This window comes from Erithacus rubecula, assembly GCF_903797595.1.
Source record: "Erithacus rubecula genome assembly, chromosome: 18".
Classification (NCBI taxonomy): Eukaryota; Metazoa; Chordata; class Aves; order Passeriformes; family Muscicapidae; genus Erithacus; species Erithacus rubecula.
In genome coordinates this window covers 374,092-390,601 of record NC_136670.1, presented here as the reverse complement: position 1 = coordinate 390,601, position 16,510 = coordinate 374,092, and the positions used below count along the sequence as shown (strand labels likewise).

General features: G+C 38.4%; 2 protein-coding genes across 8 annotated transcripts in view; one reads left to right on the top strand and one right to left on the bottom strand.

The window, feature by feature from the left end:
• LOC306809620 (uncharacterized protein) overlaps positions 1-16,510 on the bottom strand; it is a 195,531-nt gene that overhangs the window by 104,878 nt on the left and 74,143 nt on the right. The gene's annotated exons all lie outside the window — the stretch shown is intronic.
• ITCH (itchy E3 ubiquitin protein ligase) overlaps positions 1-16,510 on the top strand; it is a 56,309-nt gene that overhangs the window by 8,931 nt on the left and 30,868 nt on the right. For 4 of the 6 annotated variants that reach the window (XM_079321287.1, XM_079321286.1, XM_079321285.1 and 1 more), the window contains exons 1-2: positions 5,106-5,174; positions 14,905-14,995. In XM_079321287.1, the coding sequence (XP_079177413.1) occupies positions 5,121-5,174; positions 14,905-14,995 (145 nt within the window). In that variant the 5' untranslated portion in view covers positions 5,106-5,120. Of the gene's footprint in view, positions 1-5,105; positions 5,175-14,904; positions 14,996-16,510 lie in introns of those variants that run through there. The other 2 variants (XM_079321288.1, XM_079321289.1) reach the window with 1 other exon arrangement.

The following is a 16,510-nucleotide window of genomic DNA, read 5'->3' as shown; positions in this document are numbered from 1 at the left end:
AAGCTGGACCTGTTTTTGGGGTGAATTTGTAGACTTCACCTATGGCTGGATGCACCATGTGGGATTTTCCCAGTTGCTGGGAAGGGTTCTTCAGGTCGTCACTGTAAAATGGGGCTCCCCAGTGACTGCAAGCTCTGGCTCCACCACTCTGATGGTGGAATGTTCAGGCTGTTTTTGGCAGCATCAATTTTGTTTGGTTTTAGTATCATAAGTGAAACTTCAGTGCCAGTCTTTCCTACTGATGTTTGAATTAATCTATATAGACACTTAGGAGAAGCTTTTATAAACTGTTAGAGGATCAGCATCCTTTAAGCAATTCTGCAGCTGAAATTTGCCACAGATGGGGTATGTTTTTTAGGTAGAAGAGTAATTAGTTTGATTGAAAATTCTGGGATAGTGGCTTTAAAGAAGATGGGAGAGATATGGAGCAACATAAAGGTATAACTGTCCAGATTTGTTTAGGTAAATAATAATCATGTAAGTTAAAATCAAGGAAATATATAAAAGCATCAACAAATTCTATCATCGTTTTGGATAAACAGAATATCAGTCATGACATTTAATGACTTTCTCATCTCTGATGTTTTTGCAATTCCAAGGCAGTGATATGTGAATTTTTTGAAGTTTCTTATTAGAGAAAAAAAAAAAAAAGAAAATAAACCAGGAAACCGGTGTGCATAGAAGTGTCCAGTAACATCTTTGTTGGGACAGTTGAAACAGTTGACTTTTGCATGCTTTTCAATTTCATGTTACTTGATTGCCATTAATTGGAGCTGGCTAATACTTGAGTCTGTATAGTGTTGGATATGTAGGAAATTTACTCAGGCTGTATTGCTTTGTTCCTTATACTACACAGCATCAATAAGATAAATAGAAGTAATTTTTACAAGTGAGACTACCTGGTGTAGACTTGTGCATTGAATTTTAGTGTAGGACATAGGAAAAGCTGTAGGAATGAAAATCTTGATGTTCAAGATGAGCATTACTGTACCTGAAGAAAGTACAATGCTGATTATGCAATCTGTGCCTTTCTGTTCAAACTAGTAAAACTTCAGCTGTATTAATAACTGGGCAATGAAAGAGATCCTCAGTTTGGAAAAAAAATAGCATGTATGACCAGCTTGATTGATGTCTCTTTAGAGGAGGAATCTGCAATAGGACAGAGCCAAAAAGAACAAGAAGGACAGGTACAACAGGAATTACTGAAGTTGTTTTAGGGAGCTCAAAGAAAGAGACTTCTGGACATGGCCTGGTCCAAATTCATCATCTTAGAGCAAGGCCAGTTAGAGCAGTCAGTAGTGTGCTCAGTCAGGTTTGGAATGGCTCTGAGAATGGTGATTTATCCTCTCTTGACAATTTCTCTGCTGTTCAACCACCCCACAGAAAAATAAATAACTCCATCCTCTGTTTTTAAGTTGAATTTCCTGTATTTTAATTTGTGTCCACTGGCTATTTTACCATCCCTGAGTACTGCTAGGGAGAGTCTGCCTTCAGCCTTTTAACCCTTCAAATACTTATACACATTTATAAGATCCTCCTGATTGTTCTCCTTTCCAGGTTTAACAATCCCAGCTTTCTCAGCCTCTTCCCAATCACTTTGTCTCTATAGTCCTTTGCTGGTGTCACATCAGTACATCTGTGTCACTCTTCATTTGGGGAGCCTGGAATTGGAATGAAAGAGAAGGATCACCTTCCTCATGCTGCTAGAGATGCTTTTTCCTAATCCAGTATGCTGGCAACCCTTTTTTGTTGCTATTGTGAGGAGCTATTGCTTGTTCCTATACAACAGCACCAGTGCCTTCTGCAGAGTTGTTTTCTGTTCCAGCTGCCCCCCAGCCTTTACTTGTGCATGGGTTTATTCCTCCCCCCATACACAACTTTGCACTTCCCCTTGTGGAATGTCCATCAGCGTATTTGCTAAGAGTGAGCTGAGTCCAGGTCAGAAATGGGAAACTTAAACAGTACTGGTAAAGTCTGTACCCCTGGGCTATAGTACTGATGCCTGGGTTCTAACTGGACAGTGCACTTCTGATCCCAGCCCCAGGAACCTTGCCTTTCACCTGGGCTTGCAGTCCACCCCCTAGTCCTGCCTGGCCCTGCCTCATCTCCTTGTGTGAGGATGTTGTAGGACAGTATTGTCTCAGCTGCCAAGTAATATTCTCAAAGAAAGCTCCCAGGTTAGTCAGACTTATTTTATTTCGTCTTTATAAATCTGTGCTGACTAATGCAAATCACTTTCTTGGCCACGTTGTTTGGAAATGGCTCCTATGAGAATTTGCTCCCTGACCTCCCTGCAGTTGAGATGACACTGGTCAGTCTGTATTTTCTTGCATCATCCTTCTTGCCCTTTCAAAGAAAGGAGTGTAATTTGTTTTTTTCAGTACCAGGAATGTGGAGAATCACTTGTAGGAGTTGGACTTTACACTTTCATGTGGCACAGAGTGGGCTTCACTGATTTACTCTAATGCATAGAATGAACAGGCAAAGAAACTTCAGTTTTTCAGCATCTCTCTAGATGCTTAATACTTCTGGAAATGTATCCTCCTTGTGAGAAATAAGCATTTGTGCTTATACAGATAGTGGCACTCAGTTACTGTTCCTCCTTCCACACAAAATAAGCAGTTCTGTGGTCTGGCTCATATCTTAGGCCTCAGGGAGACAATCTGTTACCCCGTTTGATGACACAAATATGTTGTGTTTTATGACAGACTTATTTTTTTCCCTACAGGATTCATAATTTGTGTTAAAGAGACGTATACTCTAAATGTAATCTTAATGTATTTAAAATAAAATACTAAATATAATAATATAATTAATTATAATAATACTAAAAATATTCTTACTTATACCAGAGCACAACAGTTAAAACTTACTAGTAGTTTTGTAGAAACAATTTTCTAGCTTTGATTTTGCACTGAAGAAGAGAAAATGCACACTTGTCCCACTGATAGAGAGTGAGAAGCTTTGGGATTTCCTTTGTTATAACTTTATAAAGAAAGATGTTCTGAAAAAGAATCTTATTTGAAACTGTCAAAATGGAGGGAAAGGTGACAGTCCAGAAACAAAGTGGTCAAGCAAGGTCACACACGAAAATGTTCCTGTCCGTGGGCAGGGAATTAAAGGACAGTAGAAGTAATGCAAAAAGAATGAACTTGAGTCAGTGGATGTGAGAGACCTGTGGAAGTTTTCCTCAGTGTCAAAATGCATGGCAGAGAAAAATGGAAAAGAAACAATCTTCATTAGTGGTGTAATTGTTTTAATTTGGATGAGGAGGCCACTTTGGAAATGTACTCACTGCATGTTCTCACAGACTGCATTTGATTTGACTTGTGAAGTGAGCTTGGGTCAAGGAAGCTGAGTCTCTTTTGGATGAAACTAAACTGGGAGCTGTGGTCCTGCTGGTGTGGGACTGTGGGATCCCAGTAGAGCTGTTCCCAACTAAAACTCCAAGAACATATATCTATATCTCTCATGGGTTCCAGGCCTTCAGACCTTCCTGCCTCGCCCCACTGAAGCAGCAGTTGAAGTCTTCAAGAAGAAACAAACAAAAAATCTCCACCTAATTTGAGATTAAGTGAAGCATTTATATGGATTGTTATTAATAAAAGGTGCAGGGAAATACACATACCTAGGGTGTTAAAGGAGTAGCTTAAAAACTGAGGAGGAGAATCCTTCCAAAGGAGTGATCTTGGAAACTCTTCTGTCTTTCAATTGAAAGCCATCTGAAATGAATGTACAAACATACACTGAAAAAATTATTGTACTAAAGAGGTCTTGACATACATAATGTGTGGTTTGTTTGTTTTAACCATTAGACTTTTTCTGTTTGATTTGTGATATTTCTGACAGAAGTAAGCAATCTTGACTGTGAGCAGTCTTTTGCCACATTTTTGTCAATATCAAAAGGAATAAAATTTCTAAGGAATGCATCTTTTTATAATTTTCTATTTAATATGTTTTAGTTTCCTTGATAGGTTTCAGCAGCAGTGTGGCAGGGAGGTGTGAAAGGCTGGCATGTTAAGAATGGAAGGCATTATGCACCTTTATGCCCTAGTAAAATAGCATGTGTTTGTGTAGAGCCTCAGAGGCACTCACTTTGTTGTCATTGTATCTGCAAACGTGAGTATCTGTTAAAATACCTTTATTTTCAAAAACTTGCTCCTAGTTGAGTGTAGTGAACCTTTCTATATGACACTGAACAGCTTGGGTTAACACTGGTATTCCTTGTTTTGGAGGGTGTTGGATGAGATGACACCCAGAGGCCGTTTCAAGCCCAAATTCTTGTTAGTTTTTATTAAAAAAAAACGAAAAAAAAGAAATTTAAAGTAATTCCCAGAAGTGTGTTCTTGTTTTAAGATACCCTTAATCCATTTTCATTTATGTTATTTTCAGGTCATTCTTGGATCATGTTTTGCTTAAATACACAACATAGGGAAGAGAGAAATGGAAAGGGTCTGAGAGGTAAAGATATAAATGTAGCTTGGCACTTTTAGACTGTTTTCAAAAGTCTCAGAGTTAAACCAAGCACACTTTTCTCATCCTCAGTGAAAATTTTCACAAGATTAGGTACCCTGGCTTTAAAGGCACTGTGCCTATTCTGTGTCTTTTGTCTCCTTGTCCTTAATTTTCTGGGTGCTTCATGACAGGCAAATTTTTTTTTTTTTCTTGTGGCTTTTCATCTTTTCCAGTTTTGTTCATGTGTTATGTGTTTCATGTTTTTAATCCATTAATGCCTTTACTTTAAATTCATAGGTGTTAATTTGTGTTTTTCCTGACTACTACTTCTAGCTTCTTGAAAACTTGCAGGAAAACTGTTGAAACTGTAAAAAAAGTGGCTAAAAGGAAGGTGATTTGAATTACCTCTTCCAGTCAGTCATCAGTTAATAGATTATAAGTAAGAAAATTCCCTAAAAGGGGGTGAAATAACCTAAAATCTTGACATGATGTTTTTCCCCTGAGTGATAATATGAGATTATTTCATTACCCTGATCAAAAATTAATTGAATAACATGAATAAGTAGCTTATAGCTTGTGGATTTATGTGACTGTTTCTCCTCACTACTGTCATGCAACTGAAGCAGTGGTAAGCAGAAGGCTCCAGATAAATTCCCATAGCAACAATGCTGAAAGGGACTTTGGGTAAACTTCAGAAGATTCCTTTGCATGCTGTCATGGTAAGGTCTAAAATAACCTGTTGCGAACAGCACCATGAATATTTGATTAAGATGCTCAAGCTTGGGATTTTTGCTTTGGGGGAGCCTCTCTGCCCTTTGAGCCTTCTGAAGCTAAACACAGCTATAGGGCTAGATAAGCTTTTGCAGGGCGGATGGAACAAAGCATTGTTTTGAATAGCTGTTTTGTTAGCTACTTCGTGCTACTTCGGTCCTTCTTTGGGCTCAAAGTTGTCCTTTCTGATAAAATGGGAGTTGAGTTGGGAAACCTGATCTCCAAATTACAAAACAGATACATGTATTTCTGCAGTCAGGGGTGTTACCTAGGTGAGCAATTACCGAGGCTGCATGCTGTAGGATACTGTGTTTATCAAGCAGCTGCAGTTTATAGAAAGCACTAAGTGCTTCAGATACCTGGTCAAGTTAATGTCAGAGCAGTTTAACACTAACTGCTTGGAAGTGTCTGGCCTCTCTGTGTGCTTTTCCCTGGAGAAAATTCTCTTCCAAGGTTATCACTGAAAAAATACTGTTAATACTTTCTAGGTACTTTTTAAAAGAAACCTCAAAATGTAACAGTTTTTTTAAAAGTGAAATGTAAAATGTTTTATTGCCTGTTAGGAAAATAAATGCTGTTGATTACATTGCTTTAGTCTGTCGTCTTCCTCTCTGAGGAAGGATATCCCTGAAGTTACAGTGCAGAATATTTCTTTACCACTGTTTCCTCAAAAGTCTGTGTAGGACATGGTTCACAGTGCAAGGAAGTAAAAGAATTAAGAGTGGAAGCTGTAATTAATTTCTTCAAGCTATGAGAGTTCTGATTGCTATAACTTGATGCCTTTCTTGTTAGAGATCTATAATAACAATCTAACAATCCTATAGTAACAGGAATATTTAAGTTCAGAGGACTTTGGAGATGCTAAAAGGGTATTTCCGTATGGAAGAAGGATATTGCTTATGCTCAGAAGCTGATTCGTTGCATAGCCAAATCATTCCCAGTTCTAGGATTTTCACCGTTTAACAGCATGAACTTTCTGCTCACAGTACTGTCACCTGGTAAGTTTTAGTTTGAGTTTAATTCGTGTTTTGAAAGCTGAACTTCATTTAAACCATTCTGTAAGAAGTGTGATGGTCACAGCAGAGCAGTGGGGTGTGTTAACCATGTCTGGCTTCCAGTGCTCACTCTGCCTCCTCAACCAAATACGATTAGATGTGTTGGATAAGTAAAACTGTTGAGAGCTCACACCTTTGGGGGTGTACACTGAGAAAATGCAGCCAGCAGTGAATTAAAACTTGACCTTCCAGAAAAGAGGGGCTAGGAAAGAGTTGCCCATCATGACCTAGACAAAAGAGCACAGACCCCTAAAAATGAGCTTTTACTTTGTGTGTTGTCAGCCCATGATAATCCCTGGGAATGCTCAACTATAAAGGAACAGGCTTGAATATCTGGTTTCTTGAATGAAAAGCATTGTCTTGCTTTGCAGGTAGCAAGGTAACTACTTCCATTCCACAGACTGTAACTTTGTTCTGGTTGTGAGCTCCCAGTGGGAAATTTTCCTGAAACCTCATCACAGAAGCATTAGAATGAAACAGTTCTTAGTCAGTGCAGTATTGTGTTGAAACTGTGATTACCGAAGATTCTTTGCATAGAATTTTAAAGGCTAAAATTAATTTCTAAAAACAATGGTTTGTAAAACGCAGGAGTTTGTGTCCAGTTAATACAGGTAAATCCAGTAATTCAAAAATCTGTTTGAGGTTGTGGTAGTTACTTACAACTATTCCAGTTTCACTGCCTTTCCTCTGTCATCTTAATACTAGTTTAATTCTCTGTGCTGGGGATTACCATGCGTACCAAGTTTCATGTATGTTTTCCATTGGCAGTGTTTAAGATCCAGCCATTTTAAGTATTTCTCTATTTCAAAGATTACAGCACTGAACCAGTTTTAGCTTAGCGGTTTGCATATATGAATTGTTGTCCTCTTTGAAATGGATTGCACCATGAGAAGGAAATGGCTGAAATAAAAATAGACCATCTCTTTGTTTTCACAAATGGTTTTAATTATCCTGTGCAGCTCTCTGCAGTGGCTGTTCTTGTCAGGCTTTTGGAAATGAAGCAAAAGGCGTGTGATGTTCATGTACATTTTTCTTTTTTCCCCTCTTTTAGCATTTCTTAAAAGTTAGTAAAAGCTAACATCCTCCTAGTTAGGAAGGAAATCCATTGGGAAGTTGTCTGAGTGACAATGCCAGTTTTACCCTTTTTGTCCTGCCTGCCATAGTTTTAGTCTAAGAACAACTTGTGGTTGGGGAATTTGTGATGTACTACTGAAAGTGTGGAAAACTATCAAATTACACTTGTCTTTCTTGGATTTTTTTATATTTCAGTTCTGTTTCTTTACACATCTTTCTCTCATTGTTTTTTTCAGAATCAAATGTACATCTGTAGAAAAAAGTTGTGTGACGTAGTTCACCTGAGGTGTAGGTTTTACAAGCAGGCTTTTTGTTGCAGGGAAATGCTAATGACTGAATTCTCTATAATTTTGCTGAAAGTCTCCAGTTTGGGAGGCCTGATGACAGTTTCATTTGGACTGCAAGCAGTGTTGGAAGCATTTTTCTCCTCAAACTGAAGTTGATAGACTAGCTTTTCTAACCTGTGCCATTTACCCAAAGAACACTCCAGGTATTCAGGGAAAAGTTAAAATTAATATATCACTGGTTGTCTGGGCTACAACATTTCCAGAGTTGTTCTGCCTTTTATTGGATAATGTCTGTTCTTTGGTAGGCAGGGTGAATGTTTTTCAACATCTCCAACTTAAAAACTTCAGATTCATAAGAGTTTCCCTTGCTCAGTTCTCTCTTGAAGGAGTACATATTTAGGAACAAAAAGGAATCAGCACTGATTATTACTGATGCATAAATAATTGTTTCTAGAAAAGAGGTTTAAGGTTGATAGTGTATAATTTCTTAGTCTTTGCTGCTGTTTGTGACATTTTTTATTGCCATTGTTGGATATCAGTATAGTATCACACATTCATTCATGTTACATTGAGGTTGCAGGAAGTTAGTAAAACAAAACTCAGTATGAGACTTTACAGGGTAAAGAGTTTAACTCTCTTTACCACAGAGAATGTGGTATTTATGTTTAAAATCTCATATTACTTGTACCCTCTCACACATTTCATTAATTCATCCTCTCGTTGTGTACTCTCGGGCACCAGAACATTTCCACCTGTTGAGGTGGGATGGCCAGTGTCTCTTTTATGCTTTGCCTAAAAAGCATGAAAGTAGGATGGAACTATCACTGTTTATTGTGCTTCAGGTTCCTGTTGGTGACAGCTTCACATACAGATATATTATATCCTCTGGGAGTCAAGAGTTGTTTTTTTGCTACTCCTTTGCTTCAGAATATGGGTTACTTCAGCTTCCATAAATCTTTGGGGGAGGCTAATGATGCTTGTTTTTTTTCTTATTTGGAATATCCATCTCTTTAAATCTACAGTATGTTTTCCTGTTGGTCTGACAGGAAATGGAATGACATATGTGATGTGACATAACCCTGTTGCTACTCTCCACTTGGAAGCACAGGCTGTTTTGCTGGTCAGGCATCTGTGCTGGAGTCTTATCAGAGAGAAGGCATCCTGGCCTTGACACAAACATTCCTCACTTTTATTCCTGCACAAAGTGCCTTTTGTTATCAATCAAAGCCATTTAAACTCCTGTTTAGCTGATTTATGCATGTTTTTATCCCTAGTTTGTTAATCTCAATTTAGCATGTTCATTACATTCTCTACAAGATATCTTTTACTGCTCATAGCAGTAAAAGATTCAATAGAAAAGTTCAGAATAGTGGATCTAGATACAGATTTCAATAATCTCACTTGCAGAATTAGACCTGTTGATTTAGAAAAAATGAGACTTCTGACTCTTGATATGCCACTCTCCTTGGAAAGGGTGCAGAAATTACAATCTGTAAGGAGATGTAACAAGAAAGTGGTTTCTGTGTTGAGCCAGGAGTACAGTGGATCATATATATTGTATACATGGATCAGATATGAAAAAAAAATACAGTTTTAAGACAAGAGGGCAGATGAAGCTTTGAAGCTACTTCAGCATCAAGGATGTACTATAGGGCCAGGATAGAAGTTGGGCCCCTCTTTTCATTTGTTTTGTGATTTATATACTTTGCTTTTCCCTCCTTGCAGCCTCTGAAGGTCATGTCACTTGGTTTGCTTCCCAAATGGATTAAATTGTATTCCCCACAAATATATTTTTAGCTTGTGTATTGAATTGGCTCCAGTCTTATCTTTCAGTTGGGATCTCTCTTGTTGCTCTCAGAGTAGCTGAGTGGCTGTTGGCTTGTACTGGGACAACCTGAGCATGGTGGCTGCAGGGTCCTGGGCCTGTACTGGCTCTGATGGCAGGGGAGACAGGACCACACAGGTCAGTAACCCAACCCACAGCCTGTTTTCAGACCCAGCATGTATTTCACATTTGTTTAAATATCAGTTTGGGCATTTTAAATTCCAGCAGTTGTATTCTGGCACAGACTGCTTGGATTTTCCAGACTTCTTGGTGAACGGATGTTGTGCTGCTCACAAAGTAATGGCCAAGGGAGCCAAGCTGCATTCTGTGTTAAACCTCTCTGATCCATTCCTTACGTAAATATCCCTTGATGCAAACCTCATAATTGCTTCCCTTTCCAGTGTGTACTCAACATTCTTATAATCTGTGTCTATTATTTTCTCCCTGGTTGATTACTCAGCAGTTTCTTCCTTTTTTTCTTTTGATTGTTTGAGCAAACCTGGCCACGTCTTAAAAACTTACTTTAGGGGAGGAAAAAGTGTAAACCGCTAAAACCGGCTTTGTCAAACCACATTTTACTTTAAAGATGAAACTTGATCAGTTAAAGTAACTGCAAATTTGCTAAGCAAGTAAGTTGCTAAACTCCCTATCTCTCCCTGGGCTCACTGTGTAGTTATAGCTAACATTAAAGAGAAAAACCTTTTCTGCAATATTCATGACTTCAGTTAAAGAGAGGCTTCAGTGTTTGGGGGAGAGGGAGAGGAAGCATTTCTATAATTTCTCACACACAAAAAGAACGTGTGTATCTATCACATACCTGTTGATAAAAGGGACATGTTACATTTTACATACAGTTTTTTAAACAAAATTTTGTATACTTTATGCTTTTTCCAAAAGTCTCTTGCTGTTATATAGTGAGGTTCTCAAAACAGTTCTTAAAATTACTAGATATGTTCGAAGAATTTTTTTCATTATGCAGGATTTTTTCTCCATTATTGAAAATGTAAATGCATGTTGAACAGGAACACCTGCAAAGAGCAGCTTAGCCTATTCTTAACATGAATTAATAAACAGAAGCCCTAAAGGAGTCAAGGATATGCAACTATTTCTTTTTTTTTTTAATTGTAAAGAACATGCGCATACATGTTTCCAAAGCTATGTGTAATACAGTCACAGGGTTTCATTCTCACCTTGGTGTTGTCTTTTCTTTCAAGCAAATACAAAACAAAATCACCTTCTTCAATAAGCTGGTTCCTTACTAGATAAATCCCAATGCTGAATAAAGTCACCCAAGTTAGTGTGAGCTGGAGGTCTCTCAACCCGTTTATAGCATTTTTCTTCTGTCTATACTCCCTGATTCTATGGGTTGAGGAGCTCCTCTGCAGCCCTTCCCTTCCTTTGTTTCAACCACGAAACACTAAAAAGGGTGAGGAGAAAAGCAGATTTCTCCTAATTTCTTAGAAAAATAACTGAGGATCCTCCTTTTCTGTCTTCCTTTGCCCCAGCATAGCATTTGGGCTGCACTCACCTTTTCCACACCCTGTGCACTGTCAACTGTGGTGGAAATTTGTTGTCTCGGATGAAAATACCCCAGCAGCACTGGGTCAGGCCAAAGGGGAAGCTGCTGGGAAAGCACTGCAGGTGGGATTCAGAGAATAGGACCAAAAGGATGCGTGGTCCGAGTTTCCTGCTGTGAGGCAGATTTATTTTAAGCAGTATTTGTTCAAACTTGCCTGTGTACTAACAATAGTGCATGCAATTATGAAGCTGAGCATGATTTATCTAATAATTTACATGTTATGGTAGGATGTAACAGTACTAAATCTTCCTTGGGGCAGGTATGCAGCCATGGAGGAAATTCAGACAACCATTTCGATGGCTTATTTTTAATGGCAAGAAGATATTCTTTCTCTGTTCTACCTTTTTGTATGCCAAAGGATTTGTCTTGTTAATTTCTGAGAAAATCATGCTTACCTGATCATGTTTTGAACATCTGTTGCACTGCCTCAGTCGTTCTGTCACAGCTCTCAAACTTTTAAGCTAATTTTCCTAAATTTCACTTGCTTGGAACTGAGTTGCAGCATCTGGGAGAAAAATGGCAATAGAAGTTTACTATAATTTAAAACAAAAACAGACCAACAGAACAAAACACCGACCAGAAAAAAAAAACCCAACCTAAGCCACATGAAACCCCTGAATATCCATGGAGATGTGTTTGATTTTTCCGCTGCATGCTGCAGAAGGAAAACCTGAACATGCATTCTCAGCTTTTGAACGAGAGTTTCAACTTGTGAAAGTGCTTGTAACATTACATTGAATTTATAAAGACATTTGCTTTTCCCATTCCTAAGTATCATTTCTGTTATAATGAAACTAGATGGAAGTACTTTGACAATGTTTGAGGAGTTTTTTTTTTAATTTTGTGATTAGGCTTACAAGTAGCCTTAGGCTGATTCTGAGTTGAAATCATCTGTAGCTTTTAGTAGAGTAGTTTTTTACACACAATCTGTTTGATGTATTTGTTAAATAAATAAAGAGGAATAAAATATTAAAAATTAAGTGCAAACAGACAGCTGAATATGTGTGACTGATGGTGTTAATGCATTTTGCACTTTCTTTTGCTTCTTTCTAAGCCTAGTTCATTAATCACCATGGATTCTTCTTTGACTAATCAATATGTTTTTACATAGTTTCCTAACAGAATGAGGTACATAATTCTACCTGTTTTCTTCACATTTTCCTCTGTGTTGCACTACAGACTTTCTAAATTACTGATCCATTCCATCTAAAAACTGATGGAGATGGAGGTAGAGAAATTGATTACATTTCTATGAGTTGTGGAAAATCCAGATAAAGTATATACATGCATGGTAGGGAAGAGACTTAAATTAGTGCCCAGCTGAGAGAAAAGCTTTATTGTGTTTTCCATGATTATTCCTTGCTGGAAGCTTGGCGTGGAACAAGCTGTTCCGCTTGCGGGACCTTTCTCACTGAGCAGTTAAGGGGAGTAGAAGAGGCACTGGAGTTGAGGTATTGAAAAACATGGAAAGCCATGTAGGGATGTTGAAGTGCAGGGCTGAAGTAATTTGTTGCTTCCCGCTTCTTCCTCTGGACTCTACTTTGCCTGGTTAATTAATGGAGCTTGCCGTAAGTGCACAGCCTCTAGATCTTAGCAAGAATAAAATAAATTAAATGTTATTGTTCAAAAATAATTAGAAACTTTCTAGCAGCTGAGAGAACTAAACAATGCGTAGTAGTTAATTTTTTTTAGAAGTTTTGGCAGGCAGTATATTCCTGGAATTTTCCTTAAGCTGTTTGTTGGTGCAGGCTGTGTCTCCCAGCATAAACATTTATACTTCTACATGTGTTAACTCAGCTGTGTTTGCTGGACACTCATTTCAAATGTGGTTAAGCTGCTAGATTTTCTCTGCATACTCTCAAAGAAAATGATAAAATGTTAGTAAAATCATTGTATTGAGTGTATTTGCTGGGCTAGAAATGAAAGTTGCCTTTAATACTGCTTCTGAATTAGTGTTGCATGGTGTAAATGCTTAGTGTGGGAGTTCTGTTGATAGTGATCCCCTCCAGGGATCCCAGGTGTATTCTGTGCAGTGTTGATTTCTCCAGGTGGGAACTGGCAGCTCTTTCATAAATCCAAACTCCTTCAGACTATTCAGTGTATCTGTGTTGGTCTAGATGTAATCTGATTGCTTTCACACAGCATAAAGTATACACAGGGAGGTTGGTACGTCCAGTCACGGGAGAAAAATTAAGAATTGCTCTCTAAATAATTTGAGTTTAGGCTACTTTTTAAATATGTTAAAATCTTTCTCACTAACATGATTGAAGTTTATTATGTGATTCACATGTGAAATGTAATAACAGTACTGGACTCTACAAATAACACCAAATATTATTTGAGCAAGTCATTAGTACCTTTTTTGGTACTAATTCCTAATTACAAATTAGTTATTAATTTGGTTCCCTTCTGCAGTAGGGAATACTCGCATCAGCAAGCTGCAGGATGCAAGAATTACCCATTTCACGACTTTTAAATGCCTGTGGGATTGCAGTTTCCACAGTCACCGTCACAGACGTTTGCTGCAAATCACAGCCTCCAAAAAGAAAGTTGCCGTTTCGAGACTTGATCTCCTTGTACAAATTCTGGTTTCCTTGGTATGGCTGAACATGTCTGGGGTTAGATAAACTGCGTGTGGTATTATCAGCTGTAAATTCATAATGGCATGTTTTGGCTCGCGATACAGATAGCAGCAGCCTAAGTTAACACTTTCCTTTCCTTGTTGGAAGTAATGTATGCAGAAAAGTTCTTAAGAGCTGGCAAGGGATGTGTGCTCTGTGTTGGGATCCCATCTGGTGGCTACTCAAATCAGAGGATTGAGGGCGGGGGAGAGATGACTCAGGGCTGATGAGCACCTCCTTGGCCACAGCAGCTGAACCCCGTGAGAGGGGGGGTCACCCAGAGAGGTGCACAAATGGTTTGCAGTAGGTTCTGAGCAAGGAAGATGGTGTGGAAGTGGCACAAAGGAGGGAACATGGTGTGACAGGGATGCAGCGAGTAGTCGTATCCAGCAGGCTGTTCATTTTGCAGTGGAGTTCAGTTGGTAAGAGATGCTGAGATGAAATGTGAATGAAAAATGAATAGGTGTCAGCGGTATCTGGGTGTTTCCAGAGTGATGTCTATGTTTAATGTAATAGTACACTATTTAATTTCTCTGGAACCTCTGTGGTGCACATTGTCTACTGTGCCTCCCCAAAACCAAATACTGCAAGGAGGAACCTGTGCTGCCTTGGGCTGGGAGGATCAGATAAACCTTGGTGTGAGGGTTGGGGTGTGCCAAGAAGGAAAGTTGTCTTTCTCTTTGAAAAGTGATATATTTCCTTTTTTCTTTAAGTACTTGGTAGGGTTACAGCCCCTGTCTATAGACTTGGATCTGACCAGGTGAAAAAAAAAAAAAATATATCAAAGTGGGCCTCTCTAAATTTGAAATTCCCTTTTAAATTTAGTAATTAATTTTTAGTCTTTTTGCTATGCTTGTGGATTGTGATGTTTTTTTATTTTTTGAAACCAAGTAGTACTTGACACAGGTAAACTTAACCAGGATTTATGACACCAAGACAAGCATGCATTTTAGATGTAAGTGGTACAGCAAACTTTGGAATTAGAACATCATTCCCTCATTAATTGGCAGAAAGAAGTGACAAAAGACCTCTTTTTCATAGAACCTGAATAGTTATAGGTCATGTAATAGAGACTGAGGCCTTTTTCTGTACTTTGGATTTTTAAAAGGATTTTCTGTACTTCGGGGAAATGGAAAGGAACTAGGTTTGTTTGCATTATGATGTATCCTCATGTCAAAAACCAGATGAATTTTTGAGCTTCTGAGTTTTGAAATGTTTGCATTCTCTCTTCATGCAGATTCAAGATCCAGCCCATACTATGGCTGGCAGTGGGTCCAGATTAGGACCAGCCAGTGGGTTGTCCATGAAATCACAGCTTCAGATCACTGGTGAGCCTTCTGAAATTTTCTGTCTTTTCTGGTTAGAAATGTGACACTGTTTTTTCACAATTAAGCAGAGTTTACTATGGTGCATTTCAGTAAGCTTTGTATTGTAAAATGCCCAAGATAAGTCAAGATTGATGTTAGGCCATCATTACTTCATTACAACTATTTTATTCTGGATTTTATCTAAAATGCATTTAGAAATGATACATATTTGTGTAAAAGAAAAAAAAGAAAGGAATAATTCTTTTTTGGTACTGTTGAGTAAATTGTACAGGCAGTCCTCCTGAAAATGTAACAATGCATTATGATATTTCTTGCACTTACTGAAACTTGGCATAATATCAAATTTTAATACTTTTCCTGATACTGCTGTTCATTAAAGTTGACTTATGGCTTCTCCTTTGTTACATGTTTTTATGGCCATCATTGAAATGGGTAAAAGAAAGGATAAAAAAATTAATAAAAGCGTTGGTTAGAAGATCACTGTAATTGAAATGGATTTATGACAGGCTTTGCTTTTTTGTAGTGCTTCACCAAGAGAGCAGCTGTTAAAACTTAATTACCAAAGTTTCCTCACTTTTGCTCTCTAGAAACTTAACTGAGGAATCAAAAGAGAATGGAAGATCCGGGGGTGTGTGCAGGTCTCTGTTTAGTATTATGAAGAATAAACTTTGCATCCTCAGTGTGAAGACCTGTGGGCATAAGCAGTAGTTTCAGAAAAGGGATATTGTGGGGATGAGAAGAATTGTCAAAAATAGAAAGCTTTAGACCAGGAAGGAGGTTGGATCTCACTAACTTACACAGGCTGTAGCTGTCCCCCTGCGGTCACAAACTTGTGTTTTCTCAGTAGGTTGTGAGGCTGTAGAGAAATCTTGTCCCTCCAGGTTGATATTGGAGAGAAATTGGAAGAGGTTTTCACACAGGGATGGAGAGCAGAGTCAAGGATTGAAGTGGTGATTGCTGTCCAAGGCTTTCCCCATTGAAGACCTGAGACTCACACAACGACAGTAAAGTTGAATAAATACCTCAGCATTTAGCATTGAGACTACTGAGGTATTTGAATTTCAGGTCTGAATTTCTGTAGATGTTCATCCATGATCTGCAGCAAACTGTTGCTGGTGTTGCCTCCCATCTGCCCTATCCTCAGCACCTGATTCTGCTGCCCTCATTAATTTTAACTGCAATTTCAGTGCGTTTGGGTAAGAACAACCCTTGAAAATAGGTACAAGTCTGCTAGTTCCTGCTGCTCCAAAACAGATGTTTTAGATAATTAGAGGTGTGAGGTGCTATAGCATAGAAGTACTGGAGACAGGAGGGTAAGGATGGGATGTGGTTTGCGAAAATTAACGAGTCAAATTCTGTGAGATGTCTGTAATACGCAGAGAAAGAGTTTTCCTTGGGAGCAGTTCAGAGGAGTTTATACTAAGCTACTTCTCTAAATCTCTAAAGGAGCATAGGCTATAAAGGGAATCTGGGGAGATTAGCCAGATGGGTCTGAATTAGTAATTTCTTTTTAAG